Source organism: Nannospalax galili, unplaced genomic scaffold, assembly GCF_000622305.1.
Source record: "Nannospalax galili isolate Female #2095 unplaced genomic scaffold, S.galili_v1.0 scaffold54, whole genome shotgun sequence".
Lineage (NCBI taxonomy): Eukaryota > Metazoa > Chordata > Mammalia > Rodentia > Spalacidae > Nannospalax > Nannospalax galili.
In genome coordinates, this window is record NW_008341028.1 from 2722160 (window position 1) to 2748270 (window position 26111).

The following is a 26111-nucleotide window of genomic DNA, read 5'->3' on the forward strand; positions in this document are numbered from 1 at the left end:
AGAACCAGGTGACGACTAGGGGATACTACAAGCTTTTACACATGAAATGGGACCAAACCCAAGCCGCCTTCACCTGCCGCCCTGCCAGTCCTTCCCACATTTATATCCCACTGTTACCGATACTATTAGCCCCCAGTACAAAAACCTCTCCACAAACTTCAAGACTCTGAAAGGCTGCCTTCAATATTAATTCCTAAAGAAATACTCTTTTATAGGAAGCATTAAAGAATGCAGTTTTTAAAACTCCATGGTGGGGCAAGCGAGACGGCTCAGTGGGTAAAGGTGCCTGCCTCCAAGCCTGATGACCTGAGCCTGATCTCACGTGGTAGAAAGAGAGAACAGACTCCTGCAAGTTGTCCTTTGACCACTGCATGTGTGCTGTATATACACACGCAAACAAATAAATGTAATTAAAACTTTATTTAAAAAATACAATTAGAATACAAAAGCATATTCCCTGCTGCCATCAGTCTATTTTAAGGAAAAGTAAACAAAGCCCTGGGTCCTGGGGATGCTTCCGTTTCTATCCTAGGTCTTGGCAAAAGTAAGACTGGCATCTCAACAAGGGCAGGAAATCCAGTTAAGGTTCTTCCTTGGTTCCCGATACAATTAGCTAGGAACAACCAGTGAGGACACGGAGCACTCAAAGAGTCAGCATCAGCTCCGACACCTAGTTCGATAACCCTCAAAACTCAATGGGACAATGCAGCCACACTGTTTCTGTCTACACGCAGTCCCGGTCTTAAGCACATTGAGCTGCCTCCACACTTGGTCAGGGACAGCAGGGCTGGCTCATGCTAGGACATGGTATCTTCCCTCTGTAGGACTTCAACTCTGAGAAGAGGGGCCAATCATCACTTTAACATCCAGCTCTGTTTAAAGGGCTTCTAATAAGGATGTTAACATTGGACACCAGGAAACAGCAAAGAATTTGTGCCTTAGAGTCACATACACCTGTGGCTCACTGTAAGACAGTCTTCAGAAAACCTGCAGCTTAATAGCAAGAGTGTGATTTCAAAAGAACAGGTTTGCACTGCTACCAAAATAAAAGGTTAAGAATATCCTACTGGAGTCAAATTCCGAAAAGGAGGTATGAGGTGGGTCTCTAAATTCTTGCTCTGAGAATCGACAGGCAGTGTCAAGGCACTTATCTCCATCCTGACTGGGCAACTCCAGGGCCCCGAAGTCTGACCACTGCACTCCCAGGTATAAGAACATGTAGTTACTTATATGAAATGGTCACTTCAGGTAGTCAAGTATACAAAGAGAAATCCAGAATTAGTGACCAAAATCTGAATATTCTATACTCAACAATATTATTATTATTTTTCAAAAGGGGGAAAAATACCTTTCCAGCAGTCCTGGTGGGTAAACAAAATTGACAAATGAAAATGAAATCAGGGTTATGTGTAGAAAATAAATCACTTCTAAACTTAATGGGTTTCAGGAGCAGGTGCTATATGCTTAACAGATACAGAAGATGGGGCGGGGGGGGATCTGACCAAACAGGTATGAGGCAGAAATAATCATCAGTGGTACGACTAGCTGTCTGCGGCTGTGCCATCACAGTAAGGCCCTGAAGCGTCACAGAGAGGCAATGAAACAGCTTGGCTGAAATGCTAGCAAGAGTCAGGATGTACTCATTCAAAATCTGCCCCCAAAGGTCTACAGTTCAGGGGAACATTTCAGATTGCATTCAGAACTCCTTACAAATTAATGAAAGTCAGACATTAAGCTAATAACAGCTGGAACGGATGAAGTAGAAAGAAAACACAGCACTGGCATATGTGTTATGTGAATTTCTTAGAGTCCATAAATTTGGTATTTGGAAGAAAGAAGGGAAATGCTAATTAGGAGAAATTTCATACTGGATTTAAATTTGCCATGGAGTCAAAGCTCTATTGTAAAACCCGCCTTGGACTCAGACCTGGGTCTGCCAGACCTGGGTCTGCCTTTCATCTCGCTACTTCATTCTTGCCGATATGTGACTTAATTGTTTTCATGTGTTGCTTCATGCTTTCTCTCCCCAACATATAAAATCAAGAGCTAGAGTCATACTTTTTATTTTACTGTGTGTGGTGATCGATTAATATTGGAGGAACCAATAAAAAAAATCACCTAAGAAGTCACCCCTCCGCCTTCACAGAGGCTGGCAGCCGTTTTCCATACTTCTCAGACAACACTAGTTAAAGGTTCCTCAGGGGATCACCGTCACTCTGAAAAGTCTCGACATTCACATTTCTTCCTTTCCCGGTACAGAGAGAGCATTGTTATGACAAGTATCTGGATTGTGCAGACCCAGATCTAGCTGGGGTAAAATCAAGTCTCCTGGAACACAGCTTCAGACAGATCAGGGACTAATGCAAACGTCAACCCTGCCTGCAGGTCCCTGCGTCAGCAGGCAATCCCCATAGGTTTCCTCAGTTGGCTCCAATGATTTTCCATTCAGGGCTCTTGGTGTTAGCCTAGTCCCTCCTGCTCTCTTTCTCTGATGACTGGTTGAGAGTTGCCATGTCTGGATTTAACTTGTACTGACCCCGTTTATCCACATTCAGCCCTTTTTGTCTTTTCTCATAAATCATTCCAACACCCCTTTAATCATGTTTAAGACTCTTTCAGTTATCTGAGGCACCAAAGTCAGGAGACAATGAACTGTCCATTTTAGTGGACTACTGAACATTCAGATGCCTTTGTTTAAAGTCTGTGCACCCTACACCCTTCCATATAAACATTCCAAGTATTCAGAGCTGAAATTGGTACACCCCCTCTGTCACTTATTCCCTGGGGTTGGGGTTGGGGTTGGAAGAAGAGGTTGTTGCCCTGTGTAGAGCCCTCTGAAAGGACAGAGCAGGGATCTTACAGTGACCTCTGTGCTGCTGGTGGCAGGAACCACAGGAACAGGGCCCAGGGAGCATCTATCATGTGTGGACACATGAGGGCTCCAAGTGCTTAGACTGGCTGCTCTTTAGAACTGAGTGTTCACACAGTAAATAGTGATCTTTGATCTAAACAGAGAGCCTATGTTCCAAATTCCACTGGGTTATCAAGAGAAGTGGGGGAGGTGGGACAACAGAGCAGAATGGACAAAGTGTAACAAGTCAGGTAGAGCCAAGCACCCAGGGCTCCTCTCTCTTGCCCCAAATCCCAGGTTTGGAGCCAGGGTCAAATGTGCACATGATCTAGCTAAACCTGAGTTCCTTTAAGTGCAAAATGTGTTTTTGTGAAAACTAAAAGTAGTTTATTGCAAGGTTCCCAGGCCAGCATCTGACACACAAAAGTACTCTATACAGGAGCCTGGAGTGATTGCTACTGTTTCCCCCAAATGGGGACACAGAGAGGGCCTGGAGCCTCCCTATAATTAACCTGTATGTAACCAGTTTCTTTGAGAATGTATCAATTAATCAGAAGCATCTCATCCTCACCCACATTAGATATATTTGAGCACAAAGGTAGAAGAAATGACCAGAATTGCAGGTAATGAGATAGCTCAGCAGGTAAGAGTGTATAATCCTCTCACAGAGAACCAACAATGGTTCCCAGCACTCACCCCCGTTGAGTTTTAACTCCAACAGCAGGAGATCTGATGCCCTCTTCTGGCCTCAGCAGGCATTACACTCACGTGCGCAAACCTACTCATGTATACATATAATTTAAAAAGCAAAGAACAAGAAAAGAACCAGGAAAGAACAAGAAAGATTAGAACCAGGCACCTGAGCACTGGTATGGGACTAAGTAGTACCAGAGCAAGTCTGACTGTCCTCCCCAATGCCAAGCCCCTGCACACAGCAACTGGAACCACCAATACTTGGGCCCAAGACAGAGCCACTGAGTCTCCCCCAGCTGCGGAACCCGAACTCCCAACCATCAGGCCTGGCCCTCATACAGGTTTGGACTGTCATTTGGAATTCTCTCAGTTATAAAGCACAGGTGAAGAACTTCACTTTGAAAGTAAAACTGTCTGGGGCCAAACCTCAGTACAGTCATTTCCCAGTTTCATAAAAACGGGTCACTTCTTTAGCCTACTTGGGCACTGGTTTCTTCATCTATCAAAAGAGAAATCCTGACTTCCCATGAAATTGTTGTAGAATTTAAAAGTTAAAGGGCACTGCTATGGCATAAAATGTGGGGCAGAGAAAGGGTTCCTTGTCTGTAGGCCACAGTTCTGGTGAAGAACAGATCTTCCTAATGGGCAGCTGTATCAGGCTGCCAAGTCCCCTTCTGTTCTGCATCCCACTCCCTCATCAGAGTGACATCATATAGAATGACAGTCCTAAAACAAAAGTCAAGTCACACCACACCCTCCAATAATATAGTCCCGTAAGAACCCCCCACCCCATCAAATTACCTCACTCTTTGGCCAGAAATATACCAGCTTCTCTCTGCTCCTGAGAGCAAAGCTCTCCAGGGACTCTCTCACTTCAACATTCCCCATGACTGGATTTCTGGCCAGTGGAAAAGTCACCTCCTGAGCAAGCTGCTCCCTGCCCCTCCCATACAATGGAAGTCACTGCAGTTACTGCCCACCCTGACAGCTCTGCCCCTCCCCGCATCCCCCCAGCCCCACACCTGAAGCACAGCAGCTGCCTCATCCTCCAAGATTTCCTTGTTAAGGTCTCTACCTAGGTATATGGCATGTTTCCTCTTGTCAGAATGTCAGCTTTGAGAATAAGGACCTGATTTGGCAAACACTGGCCCCTTGGGACTTGGAACAGTTGTCTCAGTCACAGCAAGCTCTGCATTTTTGAGCATTTTTCAGATGAGAACATTAGGTACTATATGCTTAGACCAGATCCTGACAATGATGTCACTCAAAGGGGCTGGGTCCTGGTAACGTGTTCAGATGCCTCAAACTGTTCACTGACTGTCTCTCTAGGTCATCACTTTATGCAATGTGCTAGATACACAGTACATTCAAAATATCAACGATGGGGCTGGAAAGATGATTCAGCAGTTAAGAGCATTGGCTGCTCTTGCAGAAGACCTGGATTTGAATCCTAACACCCACAGGGCTAACAAACTATCTGTAACTCCAGTTCCAAGGGATCCGATGCCTTCGCCTGTTCCTGTGTGGGCACTGCACGACACAAGTGTACGTACTTACATGCAGGCAATACACTCATACACATAAAATAAAAATAAATAAATAAATAAAAAGATTTTTAAAAATATCGATGACAAAACAAGCTACCAAATGCATACCTTAGACATACACACACACACACACACACACACACACACACACACACACACAGATAGATAAGAAAGATAAGATACATGGATAGATATAGATTATATATATATATAGAAGAGAGAGAGAGACAGAGTGAGACAGAGAGAGACAGACAGGCAGAAGATGGACAAAGGTGAGGAAGAGTAGGCTGGGGAGAGGGACACTTGCAAAGTTCTACCAAACAAAGGAAGCCCTGACAGAGAACCTGAAAGGAAGCCTTTGCAGATGAAGAGATTTCAGTACAGGGAGGGTCAGAAGAGGTACAAGCTGGGGTCACAAGAACAGAGCTGGGATGCAACACCATCCTTCTGGTAGGGAACAAGGCCACAGGAAAACCACCATATTGTGCAATTCTCTTAAAGTCCATGAGAATTGGAGAATGGGGATTCCTTACTAAGGAGAAATATAAGAACAAGAACAGGAGCCCTGAAATCTTGCCTAATTTGAGAGTAGACTTATTCTAAGAAGGAAAGCCAAAAGAAGAGGGGCTGTTTGTTTCTCAGCACCCCTGTGTGCACATCTCGGCTCCTCAGTAGATTGCCTAGGAAACAGACTCCTCCTTTGATTCCAGGCTCAAGTCAGAAGCACAATCAGCATGTAGATTTGGGTCCCCCCAGTGGACAAGGTAAACACCTGCTTCCTAGAGTGGGCTCCCTCTGGTCAGTACAATGTCTGCTGATTAGGCCTGAGCACCCCCATGGTGAGGCCAGTGTTCCCTCCTCTGGGTCCCAGCATCTCCCCTCACACTCTTTCAGGGCAGGCAGATTGCAGGCTCACTGCACTAATTCAAGTCTTTGTTCTCCTTTTCCCCTGGAGTTTTGGATACTGGATTGCCGCTCTGCGAGTCCCTGTTACTGCTGGCCTATCTCCAGCTCCACACAGGTCCTTTACAGTACTCTGGTTTAACTAATGTACGCAGAGATTCAGGAGCTTCCCAATAAAATGAACTTGAGAGTTCTAGTCTTTGGCTGTGAACATGACTTTCTGAAGTTAAGAAGACTAACTCTTTAGAAAGACCTTGCATCATTTCCCATGTTTTACTGTGGCTACTGGATGACCTGGTATAGAAAAGAACAGCTGGAGAATAAGGAACAGTGCCCATTGTTGTCTTTAGGTGAAATATGACATGCTGTCCAAATTGGGGGGGGGGGGCACACCAGGCACAACCAGAAGTGGCGGTAAATTCAAGTCTCTGAGGCAGAGAAACTCTTAGATACAAAGGAAAAAAGTTACCCAGAGGTCAGTCAACTCATTCCAAGAACCACCTGTGAGGTCTTTGGAATCACCCCAGGGTTTGATGCAGAACAGGCAGGTTCCACAGACACCAGCTTGCCAGCATCCCCTCAGCCCTGTCCCTTCTATCATCAATCTACTCTCTATCCACAGAGATTTCTCTCAGGTCCTCCCAGGTTTCAGGGCATTCTTTGGCCTCCTGGCCAGTGGTAATGTCCACTAACCTAGATGTCTTTGCCACAAGGCTTCCTGGCTGTCACCTCCTTCAGGAAACCTTCTAGAATGAGGAGGGTCCCTTATGTACTCCCAAAAGACCCAGAGTTCTCTTCTGACAAGTTCTTATCGCCGTTTGTCTGCGTGCCCATGTCTCACAAGCCTAGGTGGCACAGAAGCTTTGCAGCACTTGAGTCACTCAAAAACCACATGCTCAGCTAACACAAATGACTGACAGAATCAAAAGTGAGCAGTCATTATTGATCAGCCAGAACCTTTCTTCTCTTTGTTCTAAGGAAAAGAAATTCATTAGAAATGGAGGTCAATGAAAAGTATGTACCCACCCCCTCACATACAAAAAAAGGGAAAACAGGAAAATGAGAGCAGTTTACTTGCTGAAAGACCAAAGCAGAGATCCAAATTAAAAAGCTTAAAGAACTGAGGAAGTCAGATACTTTTCAAAGAACACTATGAGAATCCAAACTATCAGAGCACTGAGACCCCAATGAAAGGTCAAACAGGTTATTCTATATTAATCCAAACTGTGAAAGACACAAAGTGTGAAAATCAAGTCCTTTTACAAAGAAGTGTGAGGACACAGCACAAATTTATAGATGCAAGATCAAGACAGCTAAAGCAGGTTGGGAGACTCGGCTTTCAAGAGACATCAAAGGTAACATTCTTTAATTATACAAGAAAAAGGAGGAAGGCCAAGGATAATATTGCCTCTATTAAAGGCAGGAAGGAAAGCTGTTAGCAGATGGACAGAAAATGGCAGGAGCTGCTTCTCTCTAAGAAGGAAGGAGGCAAGCAAAACAGTAAGGAGGGAGACAGCACAGAGGGAAAAGAACCCCAAACAGCTCTAAGATAGTGACATTTGGGTGGGTGCCAAATTAAGAAGGGTAAAGAATCACACAAACTTATTTAACAACTGAATTCTTACTCCTCAGCTGAGCTGTGATGGGAGGTCTCATTATCTTGGGCTCCATGCGTAGTGGACTAGGGAGGTATTATCCAAAGCATGAATTACGGAGGTTATTGCAGAAAAGGGCAAATAACCCTATGCTTGCCTTCACTTCAGGAAAAATATCCAATGTCCCATCTCACGTGTCATGTCAAGCAACACAGCTCTCCTGTGTTATTTCCACAGTATTTAAAAGAAATCCAGTTCACATCCAGTTCTACGAATAACCTGCCAGCCAACTTACTACAAAGAAGCACAATTCATTTCTCATGAGAATCCTAGCAACTTTAAAGGTGCCACCTATATTCAGAAGCAAACAGATTTAAAAATAGACCAAACAATCCTACTTTCTTCCTTCTTCTTTATATCTCTCAGGAGTATTAAGACAGCATATAATGACTAGCCATAAGATGACAGCCAGAGCATCTCCATCTCTTCCAATTGCCAGGGAGCCCCTCAGTTGGGCAGGCTGTGGACAAAGGTGGCTTGGAACTTAAATCTCCAACCTAACAACCTAACAGCTTTCTGCCTAATGGCAGCACGGGGCCTCTTCCCAGGCCTGCCCTGGGAGGACATAAAAGCAGGTACAGCCTTTGGCTTAATCACACAGTTCTAAAAGAGATCTTGCTACTGTGCAGTTACCACCTAAGAAAGTAGCAGTGATGTGTTTACACAGAAGACCTGCATGGCCCCTCAATGCCAGGATTGGAAGGCCTCTAGGAAGAAGGTACTTGACTCAGGCTCTCCAAAGAGCCATATCTTTAAATAGGCCTCCAGCTTGAAGACAAGGAGGAAAATAAAAAAGCTGGTCGAGGAGAAGCAACCAGGTAAGTAGAATCACAAGGGCAGGGCAGTAGCAGAGCCGGGGGCCAAAGGGAGCCAGATCTGAGCAAGAGGATGGTGCTGGGAGGTGTAGAAAAGGGCTAGCCAACTTGTCAGAGGCCAAGTTATTTTCTCAAGAAGGCCTGGTTTCCTTTTTTTCCTTTCCTCACCTAGGTGATCTTCAAGTTTCTCCTATTCCCCTCTGATAAATCTATTCTCCAAATCCACAGACAGAATTAATAACTCCGTTTTTCCCACATGCTTTTCCCAATGTGACCTGGTTACCGGTTTTACTATCTCTCAATCTTCATTTGGAAGAGTTCAAACCTGGAATCTAAGAATTATCCCCACTGTTCTAATGCTTTAGTCGATTAACTTGCAAAGTACCTATAAAAATCTACAGAACGTAACTGTACATATCTATAGAAAAGGTTCAATATTTCTACTCTGGTTGCTCTAAGAAAGTCAGGTCATAATGTTAAATTCTGAAGCAAAAGTCAAAAAATGTGTCTTAAGCTCACAAATAACAGTTGTGCAAGTTTAAAGATTTGTCCTGGTATCCTCCTCCTCCCCCCAACACAAGACTGACAGCTGGGATACAAGACAGTCAGCACAGCCCCCAGAGAATGACCCAGCATCAGTTGTTCTAGTTAAAGAATCTAACACTCCTGATTGGTTCATCAGAGGTTCTCCAAAGAGGTACAGACAATCTGGATGAGGCTGGAACTGTGTGCTCAGGGAACTGTCACTGCCTTTGCAGTTTGGTCAACACCAAACTGTTCATTTGTGCCTTGTGGGCATTTTTGTCTCTTCTAGTCTCAAGATGACACTTGGAAAATAAAAGAAATATGAGCAGGTGCACCTATTAAATATGTAAAATACACATCCTCCTCCCTCGCTCAGAAGATGTATTTCTAAGGGGTGTGGAAAGTCGGCTAATACAAAGACAAATAGGCAGGAAAAATAATCATATGTGCATTTTTTTAAAGCACACAAGACTAAAAGTGGGCTCAGCACAACAGCTATCCACAGAAAATAAATACAAGCCAATTAAAAATTCCATTTCTTTTCTTTAAGCTAATTCCTCAGGTTTTGCTAATTAGCAACTAATAGTTCTGTCATTTGAGCTGGGGAACATAAGGAGGAAAACCAGTGGTGTGTTTTCAATCAAAGCATTTGCATGGAGGAATGCATCATATTTTCCATGTTACTGCTTGGGAGCAGTTGGGGGCAGAAGAAAAGCAGTGTGCACACAACTAGAAAGCTGTGAAGGAAACCTGAACTTTAGACAAGAAGAAATCTTTCTGCTCCCTCTTAACACTGAGGCCTTCTATAACATGCCCAATGAATCCAACAAACTTCACACAGAGAGCCCTACAGGGACTGCTATACAACTACGCTCTTCACAGTGAGAGGGAAGACAGTGGAACACATGTTTTCTGTAAAAGGGAAGAGAATAAAAGTTAAGTGTCAGTTGGGGTACAAGGAATGCTTGAACTATTATGTCACCTGCTTTTCCAAGTTTATAAAACAAAAGATGTATGCCATAAATGAAAGCAGCGGGTGATGGTGGTTTGAAATTTCTGGCTACAGATGGAGCAGAAAAAAAACCTTGCTGAGAAGTCTCGAGCAAGAGATGGGGGCTCTTACCTTCCAGCAGAAGCAGATCAGGCCCCCATATCTAGCCCCTCTTGTGGTATCCCAGATTATAAAGCATGCATGGTGTTATGGCCGAGAGGCTGTCAGCACCACAGCGTGTCTGAGCCATGAGGCCTGCCCGTCTACTTTTTGTGCCCTGATATACATCCCACGCGCAGCTACCTTCATGAGCAAATATGCCCCCACCCCCACCCCCTGTGTGGGTTTTATTCCAAACACATGTTGAAAATGTTTGAAGTGCCCGTATCCCCGGGTTTTCTTTTTTCTTTTCTTTTTTTTTTTTTTAAGTCAAACCCACAAAACCTAAAATACTTTGAATTCTGCCTAACTACAATTTGTGAAGATGTAGCATTGCATGTCCAAGTATAATACAATCTTATGCAATAAAAATTTTACAGATGTCCTTCTGAAGGAAAAGGATTTTTTTTTTTTCCCTTCCCTTTTCCGGTCTTACAGGAAACCTACCCACACTTTAGAAATACAAAGTTAGTATATATAGAAGCACAAATTAGGCATTTTGAGAAGTCTACATTTTCCAACCACAGAAAAATGAAGGAATTACTGAGAGTGTTCATAGCCAGCTGTTCTGGACTGCTGGAGTCTTTTCTGTCCCACTGCCTTGAAGAGCAAACATAGGCAGAGAGGAAGGACAAGCCTATGGAGATGTTTTTGGGCCTTCAGGTACTGATGGTCTGCTAAGCACATAGGCTTGGGCACCCTGCAGGATGAAGACAAAGCTTTGCCCACAAGGAACATAAATAGGGTCATTTTATGCCTCATTCAAATATATTTTTTAAAGTCTTAGAAAAGTTATCACCTTTAGTTCACATTAGTCATTAGCTTTGTCTGAATAATTAAATCCATGTGTGATATACAGACTTTATTAGAAACACAAAAAATACTTGTGTTATTATTGGAAGATTAAATAACCAAACAAGAGTTCTAGAAAAGTCAACTGATACCCCTATCTGATTCAAGGCTTAGTTAGGATATCTTTCAATTATTTCATATCAATAAATAATACTGTGCCTTTTAATTTTCCTGTATGTACTGTCACTTGTTACATAAAATATTTTCTGCTAAAAATTTAAGATGCTAGGGTCTCTCAAACAAACTGAAAACCTCTGCAATGTGCACACTCACAAAGCAGACAAAGGCCAGGTAAACTGAGGCTCGGTGAGAAAGGACTGCTTTGGGAAAGGGCACAGGACATAGCTCTTGCCACGCCAACTCTGTCTTCCTCAGTTACCGTCCACGAGATTTCCAATCTTAGTTTGTAGACACAGGTGACTGGGAGTCTGGCAGCTAAATACACTCACAGAAATGACTTGTCTTGGAGAGTAAACCAATCACATGATGATGGTGGTGACAGAGGAGGAAGAGAAGAAACAAAGGAACAAGGAAGAACTGAGAGGGAAGGAGAATGGCCTTCACAATTCTGAGGCACTTGACCGTGTGCCTGAGATTTTAGGAGAGTTCATTCCATTGTCTCAATGATACAAGAACCCCAAGACACAGAAGGCCGCATCATATAAGGAAATGATTCTCGGGAGTCAACACACTTGGTCAAGGTTACAGAGCTAGTACACAAAGCACTGGATCCTGAACCCAAATTCCTTGATTCCCAAGGAAATCTGTGCAATTTCCAGAACTCTCTACACATATTATCCAGTACTTCTTTCGTTTATTTAATGACCAAGTTAGGGAAGACACTGAGGTGGCACATCAAAATGCATTTGCCATTTGACTACAGGAAATTTATCTTAGATTTTTAGCTAAAAGACAAATTTAACACCCCTTTGTAGAATACTGTAGGAAAATCAACTTATGGGTGCTGTATCCTCAAACTAGAGGAAAAGCAAGTGAATCCGAATCTCACTATGAGCTTTTCTCATCATGAGTATTACCTTGGTGGCCAGGAAATGGGTCACACACAGATCACTGAGAGAGGGCAGGGGTCCTAGGTGGAGAGGAGCCAGCTCCTCAAAGTGGGGACAGGCCTCAGTGGGAAACCATTACAACAAAGGAACCAAGAACAATCTGCACCCTGAATGCACCGGTAAAGTTAACCGGTCTCTGCCCACCTCCATTAGCCAACGGAGAAGAGAACTCATCAGTTGTCTGGACTAATTAAATACCTCACTAATTAGCGGGCATCTGGAAAAGAAAACAAAACATCACTGTGATGGGAAAAGTTTGTGTTCACACATAAAGACAGAAACACTGCAAGGAGCTTAGGGCAGGCCTCTAGGCTTGATTTAAAAAAAAAAAAAAAAAAAGATAGTATGTGGACTATCAGGATCCATAAACACAGGTAGAAGTATCTAAGAGTCCCTGATGTTTTCTGCAAGAATGATATTCAAAAGAGACTCACAAATAAAAATACAATGAAAAGACACTTCAGAATGGACTCACATTATTTTTAAATCTCAATTCCTAAAAGTAAAGAAAAACCAAATGAATTCAGCCCTGGAAGCAGGGAGGAAAGCAGGGAGGAAAGGCACCAGTCCTGCATAGCTTCCCTCATTTCTGCATCTCCAGAAACTACCTTTGTAGCAAGAGGACAGGGAAGCACTTTTTTTCAAGAGAAGTAGCTTTATAAAAAGCTTACAAAAATCTGAACAGCCATTTTTCCATGCTTCTCACCACTTCTTTAAAAAACACTTTTCACTTAAAAAATGATGTATCTCCCATCTTTTCTAACAATGATCTTGTAGAGGAAGCAGTCGCAGGGACTTAAGGGTGCTGGGAGACCCTTTGATCTGATGAGTGAGTGTTCCCCTTTGCTGTGAGCCAACTAATGAAGAGATGAAATTAGCTTTTATCCCGGGCACTTTCTTGAGCAAAAAAACATGCACTAATCAGCTGTCCTCACTAATCACTCATCTGGCTAATGACCTTTTGCCTTAAAACACTAAAATTTCTGAATGATGTGGAAAAAGGGAAACACAAACCAGTCCCCCTCTCTCTGGAGCTCAATGGTTCATATGGAATTGGAACCCTGGGAAGGTTAAACAGTGACCCGTATCCTGGCAAAGTGATAAATCTGTAATCAGGAGCTGCGAGCTTCAGCACCTCAACACCAACTTCATTACATCCCAGCCAAATTTTTTTTTTAAACCAGAAACAGGCCTGAAGTAAACCCAGCCCATATGTACTATTCTGCCTCTGAAAAGAACCATCATATACTTGTGTTCAGAGTCCTACTCAATTTCTTAAACTTTGTTAAGAATAGAGAAACAACTCCCAAGGTCTCCGGGGGGCTGGTGAGAGGAGAGTAGGGCTCAGAATAAAGTGTTCCACAGTAACCCATTTAGCATTGAATTGTTAAAGAAGTTTAAGAAATCATTAAGCATAGGAATAGCCAAAATCATTACTCCAAAAATCATTAAAAATGAGAAGAGCTGCCATCAAAGGCCAGCCCTAAGGTAGCATGCTTTACTAGTGCCCACACTCAACCCATTTTTCTCCAACAGCTTCTCTTTGCATGGAGCAGATTTGCTTCCAGTTCCAGCACGTGTCTACAAGGCTTCACCACAAAACCACCCTCCTGTGGACCACCCTCAAAAAGCCTGAAATAGCTCAGATCTGTAAGAAAACGCCCCTTTCTGAGAAGATGAAGGACAGGAAGTAGAAGTAGGAACAAATTTAAACATTATTTGTAAATTATACACGACTTATAATTCCTACAACACCACACACACATACACACACACACACAGAGCCACCTCCTAGAATAAGGCTAACTGCTAGAAAGCACTTACGGTAGTGAGGCTCCATGTAACCATTCCTGGGATCCATGGCAAACACAGTCCCACGGTAAGGGACTGAGGGCTCTGCCAGGTGTGGTAGGGATCCATGGATCTCCTTCTTGATCAACGAGGCCCTCTCATCACTAGAAGTTGAGGGTTCCTCGCTGACTTTGCTGAGCCCTTGCACACTCTGAGGCTGCATGGTGATTGCGTTTCTTCTCTCTCGGTGATAGATCTGTCCAGGACTTTCATCCTCTAAAGAAAGAAGGAAAATGAAAGACTTCAGAAACTACTTTAAGGAGCAATAAAAAAAAAAGTCATCAATATACCTCTCCCTGTCTCTCTGTTGGAAAGAAACTTCTATCTCCTTAATGGCTACTTTGTAAACTACACACCTGTGATAGGACACCTACAAAACAGAACTGTTTATGAATAATGCCAAAATTATACATGGGAGGATGAAGAAGGAAGCGGGCCCGGGTCATAAACTAGCATCACAGCTCTGGGCTGATGCTGCATGGAGGTTGTCCCGGGACACACTGATACCCTGAAGGCCCCACATAAGGCTGAGGAAACAGAGCTTACAGGGTATTGAGAAGTCTGGCTGCCCAGTGAGGCTCTAGGCAGCTCTCGGGAGTGCTGGGACTTTATTTCTCAGAAGATGACCTATTAGAAAGCCATCTAAGAAATTTTGTGGTTTTAGTTTTGTCTAAATCAGACTTGTAACTCACCAAGAGATTTAACAGGGCCAGAAATGAAACTGAAGCAAAGGGTGTCAATCATATCAACACCATAGCACAGGACATCCTGCTAGATACACTTCCTATGTCTGCTCATATATATCAATGCTGGGAACCAAGAGGGAGACTCAGTGAGACTGAAAGTCTGGGTGTGACATGGGTATGTGGCTGAGGAGGGATGGTAGCAAGGATGCCATGCCTGTCATCCTCTGGAGGGTCTCCATTTCTTCAAACAGGTAAGAAAGGGCAGAACGAAATTCCACCAATAGTTCATTCCCAGAGCCCTAATACTTGGTCTATAAGAACTTTCCATCTCTCCTCCAGTGTTCTCTGCAAATGTGACTGGATGACCTGTCCCCGGTCATGGATCTAAGAACTGATGCATCAAATTCAGCCAAACTGGCTCTCTGAACCCACAGCCAGAGTACGCATTTGTACCAGAATCAAACACTGAGCTATGCACCCCAAACAAGCTCGGCATTTAACCACCAGACATTGCTCTGGCAGGTTAAGTGCTGATGGAAACAATGATCTCTGGGTGTCGCTTAAGTTTCTAAATAAAAAACTTTTATACACTGCTTAAGTTTCTAACTCAAAAACTTCCATAGTCCTTATCTTAAAAAAAAAAACACCTCAAACTATATGTAAGAATAAATAATCAATCATACTATTGAACATCTCAGACACAACATGTTCCAATATACAAACTTCTCTTCAAAGTAATCCCTAAGTAGATGTGACTTTTCAAGTGCCCGCAAACTAGAAGCGTTGACCTTTAACGTGCCCACAGTGCTTTGTTCAGATTCAGAGGGAATCAGAACTATGCCCAGTGTATCAGTACTAACTACAGTAACAACGGCCATTTTGCCTAATGCCAGTGCCACCTTCAGTTGTGCTGCTTATTTATACACAAAGCTTAAGAAACAAGCAGTGAATTATTTTAGCCCAGCAAATGACTTTCAAAACAGAATAAACAATGAGGTATATTTAAGTCTTCACAGTGAATCTGCTGACCACCACAAGGTGGAAATATTATGAGTATTATTTTGTGCAGCTCCTCACCCAAACCCTTACAATTAAAGAGTAAATCACAAGTTTAATCTATCAAATCACAACCACAAATCACAAAAATTGACATAATCCCAGATTTTCACATTGATCTTTGCAAAAGTAATTCAAAGCATGCTGCTGGTAATTTTAAGGCAAACTACCAAAAATAAATAAATAAAAGCCTTCATTCTTCTCCCTTGTAATACACACACAAGCACTGGCCTGCCCTTGAGCCTCATTAACAGTAAGGCCGCATGCTACAGAAAGAGGGCTTCACAGGTCTGCAAAAGCAAGCGGGTGTCAAAAACGCTAAAACAAGGTTGGTTTTATGAAAATTCCTACAACCTGCAAATGGCCCAAGTCATATTTTCCATTCATTTGTGCTCTGTAAAACCTTTATTTAAAATTTCAACCTGAAGTTAACTTGGAGCAGTGAGGGGCACAATCTACAGAGCGGAAAACTCTTCCACAGAGGGGCTGTGACACATAATTAACATTCTCTGGGAAAAATGAATAACCAAACTCTACTAATCTGTTCCAGATTTGAAACGGAATTTCCTTGACTTAATCTTCCTCAAAGACATTAACTTTACTCCCCTTAAATCTGCAACCCTACAATCAGCTTGGGCTCTGTAATGGTCAAGTCTTTCTAGAAGGAGCATTTGAATACAACTTCCCAAAGACCAAATCTTGGTAAGGTCTGATTGATCAAAGTCTCCTGCCCTCAGGCACTTTAAGCTTCCAGAGAGAAAGAAGGACGGGGATGGGGTATGCAAATGAGGGTGCCTGCTAGCTTAGCTATTTTTCTTAATGAGAATGATTCCAACATGTGTGAAAAAGTTATACAAGTAACCAAAGTTCAAATAGTGAATTAAAAAAAAAATTAAGCTATTTCCATCATAAAGTTAAATGTAGGCCAGAATGTTTTTTAACACAGAAACTTTTATCAGGGACCTTAACTTTTTACAGTTGGTGCCACAACCTTTACAATAGCCCACTCCCCCCAAAATGCCATAGACAAATATTTCATGAAGTTTACCTTGCGTGTTGAGCTGCTTTTGATGCGCATTCAGATGAAAACTTGACAGTACACAAGCTCCCAAATACTAACAGCCAAGAGGCCTGAAGTACTGTGCATACAGGGCAAGAGCAGCTTCCCTAGCAATATTCCTGCCTGCTCTTATAAATTTAGCAAGCACTCAGCAAGCCAAAAGACGAAAGCTGTCTAATCTTGTTCAGTTGAGCTGAGCTGTTCAATGAAGTTTGAGAGTCAGTGCAGACAGGCTACGCCAGGCCAAATTATTGACAGAAACATACTGTCCACTGTTGCGACAAGCAGAAGTCAGCAGCAAAAATGTAAGCAAACAGCCCACTGCTCCAAGAGCATCTGCCAATGGACTTTAACAGCCAAACACAAGCAACTGTTGGAGTGTCTCTGTTTAACAGCTGCAAGCTTGGGGGTCAAACGGAAACATGCAGTTCACTCAAAAACTTTCAGGAAAAAATTACTCTAAATACTGCCGTCATAATCCCTTTCTTTTTTTCTGTATATCTGTGCTCAAGTGGACCAGAACGAATTCCTGCCCTGAAACTCAAGAGTCTGCCCTAAGTATCATGTCTAAAGAAACTGTCCCAGATTTTCCAAACTCATACAAAAGCAACCAACTTGGAGTCTGACATTTTCAGTGCCAGAAAGCACAAAAGCTGCCTCACTTCAAACACTGCTAATGATGGCTCTAATCAAGGTCCAGGGAATACTGCTGCATGGTATAGGACTCGAATACACGCCCCTGCACACTGATCACTAGCTCCTGTAACACATGAGATAAGTTCTCTTTCACCTAGGGTGTGAGACAAGTTTCAGACAATTCTTTCCATGTAAAACTCTGCCAGGCATCACAGAGCAGAGACACCTCCAGTCACTGAACAGAACTGGGGTGTCAGGAGCTCACCACACATGTGCTTACTCTATTCTCCAATAACAATTCTGCTGTCGCTCAGCAAACCCATTTGAATATCCTCACTCCTCTCTTGCCCCCAAGCAATAAAAGCCACAGAAAGATGGAGGATAAGCAAACAGATAATACTCACAACTCAGTCCCTGGGCTCTGGCTAGCTACTCTCTGGAAACTTCTCGGTGAGCTTTCTCTAGCCGTGCCGACCCTCTAGGAACATTCTCAGAGTCTCTTGGCCTTTCTTGCCTCTCTCTCTCACTCTTGCAGGCAGTGCGGCTCCCATTAGAGGAATTAAAAGTGGTTGGAGCCATGCTAAATTTAACAAGCTCATTAGTATTCTTTGCAAGTGCTTGGAAGTGAACTCTCTCTATTCAAGGAGCTCTCTCCAGCAGAAGGGTCAGGCGGGTAATCATTAAATCAAACTAATGTCACCCTATCACAATCGGCCCCAGAGAAGGAGGGTTTATTATTTCAGTTTATGCTAAATAAACGGTTTTACAAATGGTCCCCAAGCAAGGTCAACAGCAGCTTCAATTACAAGACAAACTTAACAAGAGTTGCTATAAACCAAGCACTCCGTATTGACTTAGGGACAGTCTGGGCTCCACATATTGCCACTGGCAGGATTGTACAGGAATGCACATTACAAAATAAAGGAAGGGTGAGCTTTTTTTTCTCTGCCAGAATTTGCGACTGCACAGCGACTCCACATTCACCTCTCTCCAACCAGCTAGCCGCTCAGCTCAATTCACCCCACACAAAGGCTGGAGCCCAGACCTCAATGGACCGAGTGAAACATGTTCAAAACTAGGCTCTCTATTGTGACTGAATTTCTTAACATCTTTTCAAAAAGCGGAGAATGCCTTGAGGCTAAAGGAAGAAACAGGCTAATGGTGAATTGGGAATTCTGAGCAAATTTCAGAGCCCTTTCCTCCTAGCTTTTGAGGTTGAAAGCAAGCTCTTTCCTTTCAAGTTTCAAAGTCCTTTTTCCTCCCGCAGTGTCACAGAAGGATTTGAAAAGAAGGTAATTGTGCTCGCAGTCTCCCTGATCAGAGCTTACGTCCTATTTCTGGTATTTCGGAATACTTCTTGCAATAATAGTGCATATAGCTCAATCCCTTAACCGGCCTGCACTCCGCAATTGCTCATTAAATGAACAATTGCGGGTATAAAATGCCTTTTATGTTCAAGGTCTGGATATAAGATAAGCATTCTAGGACTCTAAATTTGGTTTACTAAGGAAACTCTCTATCATTAAATTACAAAACTGAAGTCAGAATATCAGGCTTTCCCAGAAAGTAGTATTCAGGTTGCAGTAAGCCAAAAAGAAAGGTGGGTGGGGGTGGAGAGGAGACACCAAAATGTTAGGGGAGAGGGCTGGATACTCAAATTCCTAGCCAAATAGGATTTTTACCAAAAAAGAACAACCCCATGTTCAAGGTCTGAACTTCTGATGGCCCACACTTTCCATTCTGAATGATGCACTGATCTCTGAATGAGTTAAAGCACACACTGTAGTTCAATAACATGAGTGTGACTAGTGGTGACCCCTGGTCAGTAAGCACCTCTCCCTTCTTTAGGAAAATGAATAACCCTTCACTGCCAATGCTTATGTCATCTCATCTGATCTTCCCAGTCTCCCGACCCCATGCAGTGGTATGAGGCCCAGATTCCAGATGGAAACCCTAGGTCCCAGGTCAGTAAGTGATGAAGAATTCTAGCCACTCCTCACTGAACCAACATAGTCCTGTTAATGAGGTAGGTACTCTAGGGAGGATTCTGGAATGATAACTGGAGGTATACCCCAAACCCACAACAATTACTCCCACAAAATGAAGAAGAAAAGGATATTTTCATGAACAGAAATTCACAAAATTCAGATATTCTCTCATTAACATTTTGTCAAGAATGGGAAATCCTGAGCAGGGACCAAAAGACAAATTGACAATGAGACACTGGGCTACCGTGGGATATCCACACAAGTTCATCTTTTCCCTCCCGGGGGCGAGGGCACAAGCAGGCTTCAGGCAGTATGGCCCAACTGTTCCTGGGCAGGCAGGCACTGCCAGTGAGTGGCTCGTGTGGGTTATGTCAGGAGCTGGAAGCCCCACTCTCCTGTCCTGCAAAGACATGGACCGTACTTTTCCTCTTTTCTCCCAGGCAACTGCCTGGCTGAGCTTGAAAAGAGCATTATTTCATTTTTTCCCCATTATGCATTTGTTGCATCTTATCAGTTTTTTATTTCTTTCATTATTTACATTTCGATGCTCTTTGAATAAAAACCAGTAGATACCAAGTCCTTGCCTCCCCTTTTCAGAATCCTCTCTATGACTTGGACCAAAGAGATATCAGAAATGAAAAAGAGAAGAGATTGGGTATATTCATAAGTAGAGCAGGCTTATGCTAGGCAGGAGGGATATAGTACCGGTACTTTTAAATATCAGAATTTTCCATCTAGATTCACAGCTATGGCAATCAGGGGCTCAGGAACACCCAGAGCTGTGCTGGTGTTCAGAGCCTGAGCAAACAATGCCTTCTCTAAGAACACTGCCAGGACCCTTGGTGCCGCTGCACGTCTCTTGTTGACAATGACTGATGACAGAGGGAGGGACCCAGATGGATCAAGGGGGAGCACCTGCTTTGTTTGCAACCTTTAAACTGCACTGCCAGGCCTGCAAACTGGAGAGAGCAACAAGATTTGAAGCTTTGGGGAAAATTCAAGTGACATCCTCCCCTGAAGGTGATGGGTAGTTCTTTCTCCCTTTCATCAACCAGGAGGTCCCAGGGTAAAAGGAGAGAAAGAAGACGTTGTCTCCCATCACAGGCAAGTGAGTATCTCCATTGCTTGAACATTTATAATGTTCTCTTGCTAAAGAACAAAACATAGTTTACATTAACCAACACCTCACCAGGCCTTCACTGGAACTGTGTGTCATGAACACGCAGGTCTGTGCTCAACCCAAAGCTGAACTCTAACCTCAGTCCTCAACCGCTGAGCTTACATCCAACTTCAAAGGGAGCCCTTGAGAGAGGTTAGACAGAGCAAGCAGGATGAGAATGGAGGTAAACTAAGGCACAAACCCCGCAAGGCTCCACTTCTCCTGCAGATGGGAGCAGGGAGCAAGCAGCCACCTGCCTCTAGAAAAGATAATGACAAAGATGAGAAGATGGTATCACCAGCTTGTCTTAGGTCTCAAGCATGCCCTGCAGCCTTCAGGCTCCACTCCTCACACCTCTGAACCCTCCAGAGGAGAGGTCTCCAAGTCCAATCTTGCTCTTGGGAAGATGCTCCTGAAGGTGAGGGACAAATGCTGTGACCCAGCTGAACATTACCTGAGCATGAGTTTAGATCCAAGATCAAGTTCCATTGTATCAACCAACTTTCAAAGTTCTGTAAAGTCAGCACCAGACAAGCCCCATAATGTACCTGGGAAAGCTAAGAATGAACAAAACTGTGCTTTTGAGGATCTCCAGTTCTCCCTTAATTCTTATTTTCAAGAAAGACCTTCCCTTGAATTAAGAAGTCTGAGGCATCACAAAGCGTCGTCTACTAGCCTGCTGTTAGCTGTTCCCCTCTGCATACACAGTGTGAGTTAGTGAGTCACATCAAAAGTCATACAAGAAATTCCAAGGAGGGTGAAAACGTTTCCTCCTGGTTAGCAGTGCATGTATGCCTATCTGCAAGAACAGTCTGCTGAGCATGCAGAAATTTCATGGAGAATTTGGTTTTATTCTTTTAAGGCAAAGAACTAGTCTCTTCCTTACTTTGCACATACAACACTGAGCGTAAGAAGTTCATGATGCGATCCATAGCCAACAGCGTAACAGACACGGTAAGAAGCCTGTTCATAGGGGTCTAGGCTATTGCTGCCTGGATACAGTGGCTGATGGGAAGCACAATCCTTGGGTGGGGTAGATTTAGAGCCTGGTTTTCTTTCAAGGCACAAGGGAATAAGCTGGTATGTGCAGCAAACCCAATATCAGAGTCCTATTCTTGAACTTTTCTACCACATTTTTTAAATTGCGGAAATAAACACAAGTTTAACTGGCTTCATCTGGGGTGTTTATATTGCATGTTTTTGTCTCTAGAGCATATTGTGGCATTGTATTTTTAATAAACTTTTATAGACAATGCTGCAGCGATCAGAGCTTCTTGGAAACTGAATTCAAACATGACGATACATTACTGTGCCCAAATGAGCTTGAAGTCACCAACACCCCCAGGACAGTCAGCAGTACTCACCTAAGCTGAGTCAGCCTCTGGACAAAGGCCAGGTGCAGCCTGGCTCAGGTTTCTATGACAGAACACCCCTCTAGCCACTGAACCTCAGCTCTGAAATGTGCATCTGCAGACACAATGCACAGACCACATTCCAACTACCTAGAGTTTTTCTAAATTTAATTTAATTTTTTAATTACTGTTCAAAGTAACAGGTTTCCTTATGGCATTTTCATTAGTTTAGGTTGATCCCCGTCAAATCGTTCTGCCCTCATACCCTTCCAGCCCCAGGACTGCCCCCCTCTCCGCCTTCATATCACATGTGTTCTACCACCCTCCTCACCCGCTCCCTTTAAAGCTTCTTTTTTCTAGTATCCTTGGCCCACATACACACATTATAGTAAAATTAGAAGCTAGGATCTGCATTTAGAGAGAATGTTCAGTTTGTCTTTCTGAGCTGGGTTATTTCACTTAATATAATATTTTCCAGTTCCATCCATTTGCTACAAATTTCATTTTTCTTTAAGGCTGAGCAAAAGAGCATTGTGTATTTGTACCACATTTTCATTATCCATTCATCAGTTGACAGACATCTGGGCAGATTCCATTTCCTAGCTGTGTGAACAGAGCAGCAATGAACATGGATGAGCAAGTGGCTGGGCAGCCAGTTCCTAGTTAGCCACAAAAGTCTGCAACTTACGACAAAACTCCCAAGTGGTGGTTCAGGAACTGTTTGGGAGTCGGGGCACAAACCTAACCTCTCCGTAGGCACACTGGGTCACAGGATGCTCCACCACCCAATCCTTCCTCTGCTAGGCAAAGGTCAAACCAGCTGGACAGGTCAGACTCAGAGCAGAGGCAGCAGCAGCCCCATGCCCCTTGCAGTTGAGACAGGGCAGCACGACACAAGCCCAGATCTTCCTCTTAATTTCGTCTCCATGTTCCAGAAACATTGAGCCAAACTTAGTATTTCAACCCTAAGGGGAAATTATTGTTTTTTTTTAAATAAATAAATAAATAACAGGAAGAGCCATTAAGGAAACAAACAGAAGACTAAATTCATCTGCCTTCTAAAATACAATTTGAGTTCACTCACTCTTCCTATTGTCCTTTTCTGAAGTCTGCCAACAAAATCTATTAACCGCGCACCACTTAATGGCAGCGAATATTTACCTTCAAGGAGACAGAAAGGGCCTGGCCTGTCTTCTCACCTTAATCTTCAGTGAGGCTCTACAGGAAGGCATGCACATGGCACTCAGTAACAGTTGAGAACAAGTATCACAAGGACAAGCTACTCATACAGGGCACACGCCACTGCATGGAGCCCCTAGTCCAGACAGCCAGCCTAAAAGCCTACCTCTGAACTCCTTAACCAGTGCCAAGACTTACAAAGTCAATCTGACTTTATAGTGGTCGATGTCCTAAAGCCCAAGTTTGCTCCTCAGGTGTGGGATGTAAGCAACCACAGTCAGGTGGAAACCAATCAGCTGTGTGGTAATAAACTTCCTGGGCACTGAACTTAAAGAGTGCCATATAATTTTCACATGTCACATTTAAAATATAAGAATCATCCTTCGCTCAAAGGCTGCATGAAAGTAGCAGCAGATAGAAAGTAGACAGATCGGATGAACAAGCCTAGAGATCTAATACACTGCGGTACTACTGGACCACAGGTTATAAAGTTGCACAGTATATAGGACTCATGCGAAATGAGTAGATTCTACTTGCTCTTGCCACACACACACAAAATCGATAACCACATGATTTGATGGGTATATTAATTTGCTTCAGTATGCTAACCTTTTCACCATTTATATGTATTCCATAAATCATACTGTACATCTTAATTATATACAATAACATATTTTAACACCAATAACAATAATAAATGGGTAGCAAGCTGGATTGGGTCTCAGAGGAGGTCAGCTGCAGTTTACCTGGCCCCTTGGATATTCTCTCTCTCTCTCTCTCTCTCTCTCTCTCTCTCTCTCTCTCTCCCTCTCTCCCTCTCTCCCCCCTTACCCCTACCCCTCCTCCTCTCTCTCAAGGTCTCACTGTGTACCCCAGCTGGAACACACTACATAAACCAGACTGCCCTTGACCTCACAGAGATCCATCAACCTCTGCCTCACAAGTGCTGGGATTAAAGGCAGGCACCACCATACCCAGCTCCATGCCAGCTCCATGAATTATTGATATTTCTGTATTTCCCAGTCATTTTAGGGTAGAGAAAAGGCTTATCTGTTTAACTTTTATTTTGAATTCCTTAACTCTCTGGAGAATTTCAAATTAAGTATACATAAATTGAAGACTGTGTCCTGAAGTCTTGCTTCCAACTATTTATTCCACCTCTTAAATCTCTAGGATACAGTGAAGATACAGTAAGCTTGTTTTACACATAGTAATAACCCCTGTCATTGGTATAAGGTTTTATGGAGACTTCAATAAATTCACTTAAAGTTGTATGATCGCTTTAATTACTTCATATCTATACACAAATGCCTTCCAAACAAACACCAAAAATGTGGCAATATTCCTCCTGGCAAATAATTGTAACTCTTCTTTTACCAGGCCACCCCTGCAAAGCACAGGAAGTAAATGAGTTAGCAACACTACCGTCTGCCCTTAAAGCCACTCCCATTTAATGAGCACTTACTGAGTTCTGGACCAGCACTCATGCTCTGCTTGCTTTAGTACTGTTAAATCTTCATAGGCCCAGCAAGGGCACAGTACCATCACCCAGTTGTTCCAATAAACATTTTGAGCCTTGCCAAAGGTTAACTGGTCTGCTTGAAGCTGCCGGCTGTGGTTTGAATACATTCTCAATAGTTTGTATGTTGGAAACTTGGCTCCCAACATGGTGATGTTGAGTTACAGCATTTGGGAAGTGACTAGGTTGTGAGGTTTTTGTGGGAGTAGTTTTGTCACAAAATAAATGAGCTCTCTCTGCCTAGCTTACTGTGTCTCACTATGTGAAGCCTTCTACCATGTTAGGGCACAGCAAGAAGGCCCATCAGAGGCTCAGCAGAAGCCAGCACCATGCACACTTGGGTTTCACTGTCTCTAGAAGCAAGATTAATATAAACCTCTATGTTTTATAAATTACCTAGTCTCATAAATCCTGTTACAGCAGCAGAAAACAGACTAAGACATTATTCTTCAGATAAATGACTGGATAGGCTTGACTTTCTCCTGTACTGCAAATTACCATTAACCTCTGCAGCCCCTGAAAAGTGTCTTCTACACAGAATCTGAAAATTTAGAGACATAGTAGCCTAGTGGATGAGTGAATAGATTCTGGATTCCGGTCCACATCTGTCACTTTCTAGCTGTGGCATTTGTTTTTCTTTATTTCCCACTTTATCCTCCCTTGCTCCCCCTGCCCCCTTTACTCTTCTTTCCCCTGACACAGTGCCCTTCTCCAGTCACGCCCTATATGTATGTATACATCCCACATAGGAGAGAAAACGTGATGCTTGGTCCTATGTATCTGTCTTATTTTGCTTATATGATCAATTCCAGTTTCATCAAGTTTCCTCTGACTGACTCACTTTGTTAGAGCAGAATAAAACTCCATTGTGTGCATACACATTTTCTTTATCCGTTCATCTGTTGATGAGCATCAAGGTTGATTCCATATCTTGGCTACTGTCAACAGTGTGGAGGGGTCTCCACATTGTGGATGCTATGGTACCTCTATGGTATATTGACTTGGATTCCTCTGACTCTAATCCCAGGAGTTCTAGAGCTGGATCACATGGTAGCTTTTAGTTTTCTGAGGAACCTCCATATGACTCCATGGGGGCTGCACTAGTTTACATTCCCACCAGCAGTGTAGGGTTCCTTCCACCAGCATTTGTTGTTTGTTTTCCTGAAGACAGCCAATCCAAGTGGGTTGATAGAATCTCAATGTGGCTTTGATTTGTATTGACCTCATCTACTTCAGCTTCTGTAAGGCTATAATTAGGGCACTGGATTGGCTTGTGTTTTCTGTAAGTATACATGAAGATGTTTAGAATGAATCTACGTCTTCCTATCAGGCCATCAAGAAAAGACACTTCAGACTTCAATGAAAGAATGGAACTGTGAACTTCAAGCTAACTTTGCTGAATCTCTTCTGCTGTGGATGTTACTACTCAGATTGAGTCTTGGACAGGTTTAGCATCTCACCCTGAGAATAACCCCTTGGATACTCCAGCTAAATCATGTTCCTGTCCCTGTATTTCTTCCCACCTTCACGACCTTCCCTACCACAACCTGTAATCTTTCCATGG

The 26111-nt window shown here is 43.2% G+C and overlaps 1 protein-coding gene across 1 annotated transcript in view; it reads right to left on the reverse strand.

Moving 5' to 3' along the window:
* The window catches only part of Gli3 (GLI family zinc finger 3), a 281899-nt gene that overhangs the window by 178696 nt on the left and 77092 nt on the right, over positions 1–26111 (reverse strand). The window contains exon 3 of the mRNA XM_029564979.1: positions 13886–14128. Coding sequence (XP_029420839.1) covers positions 13886–14128 — 243 coding nt within the window. The remainder of the gene's footprint in view (positions 1–13885; positions 14129–26111) is intronic.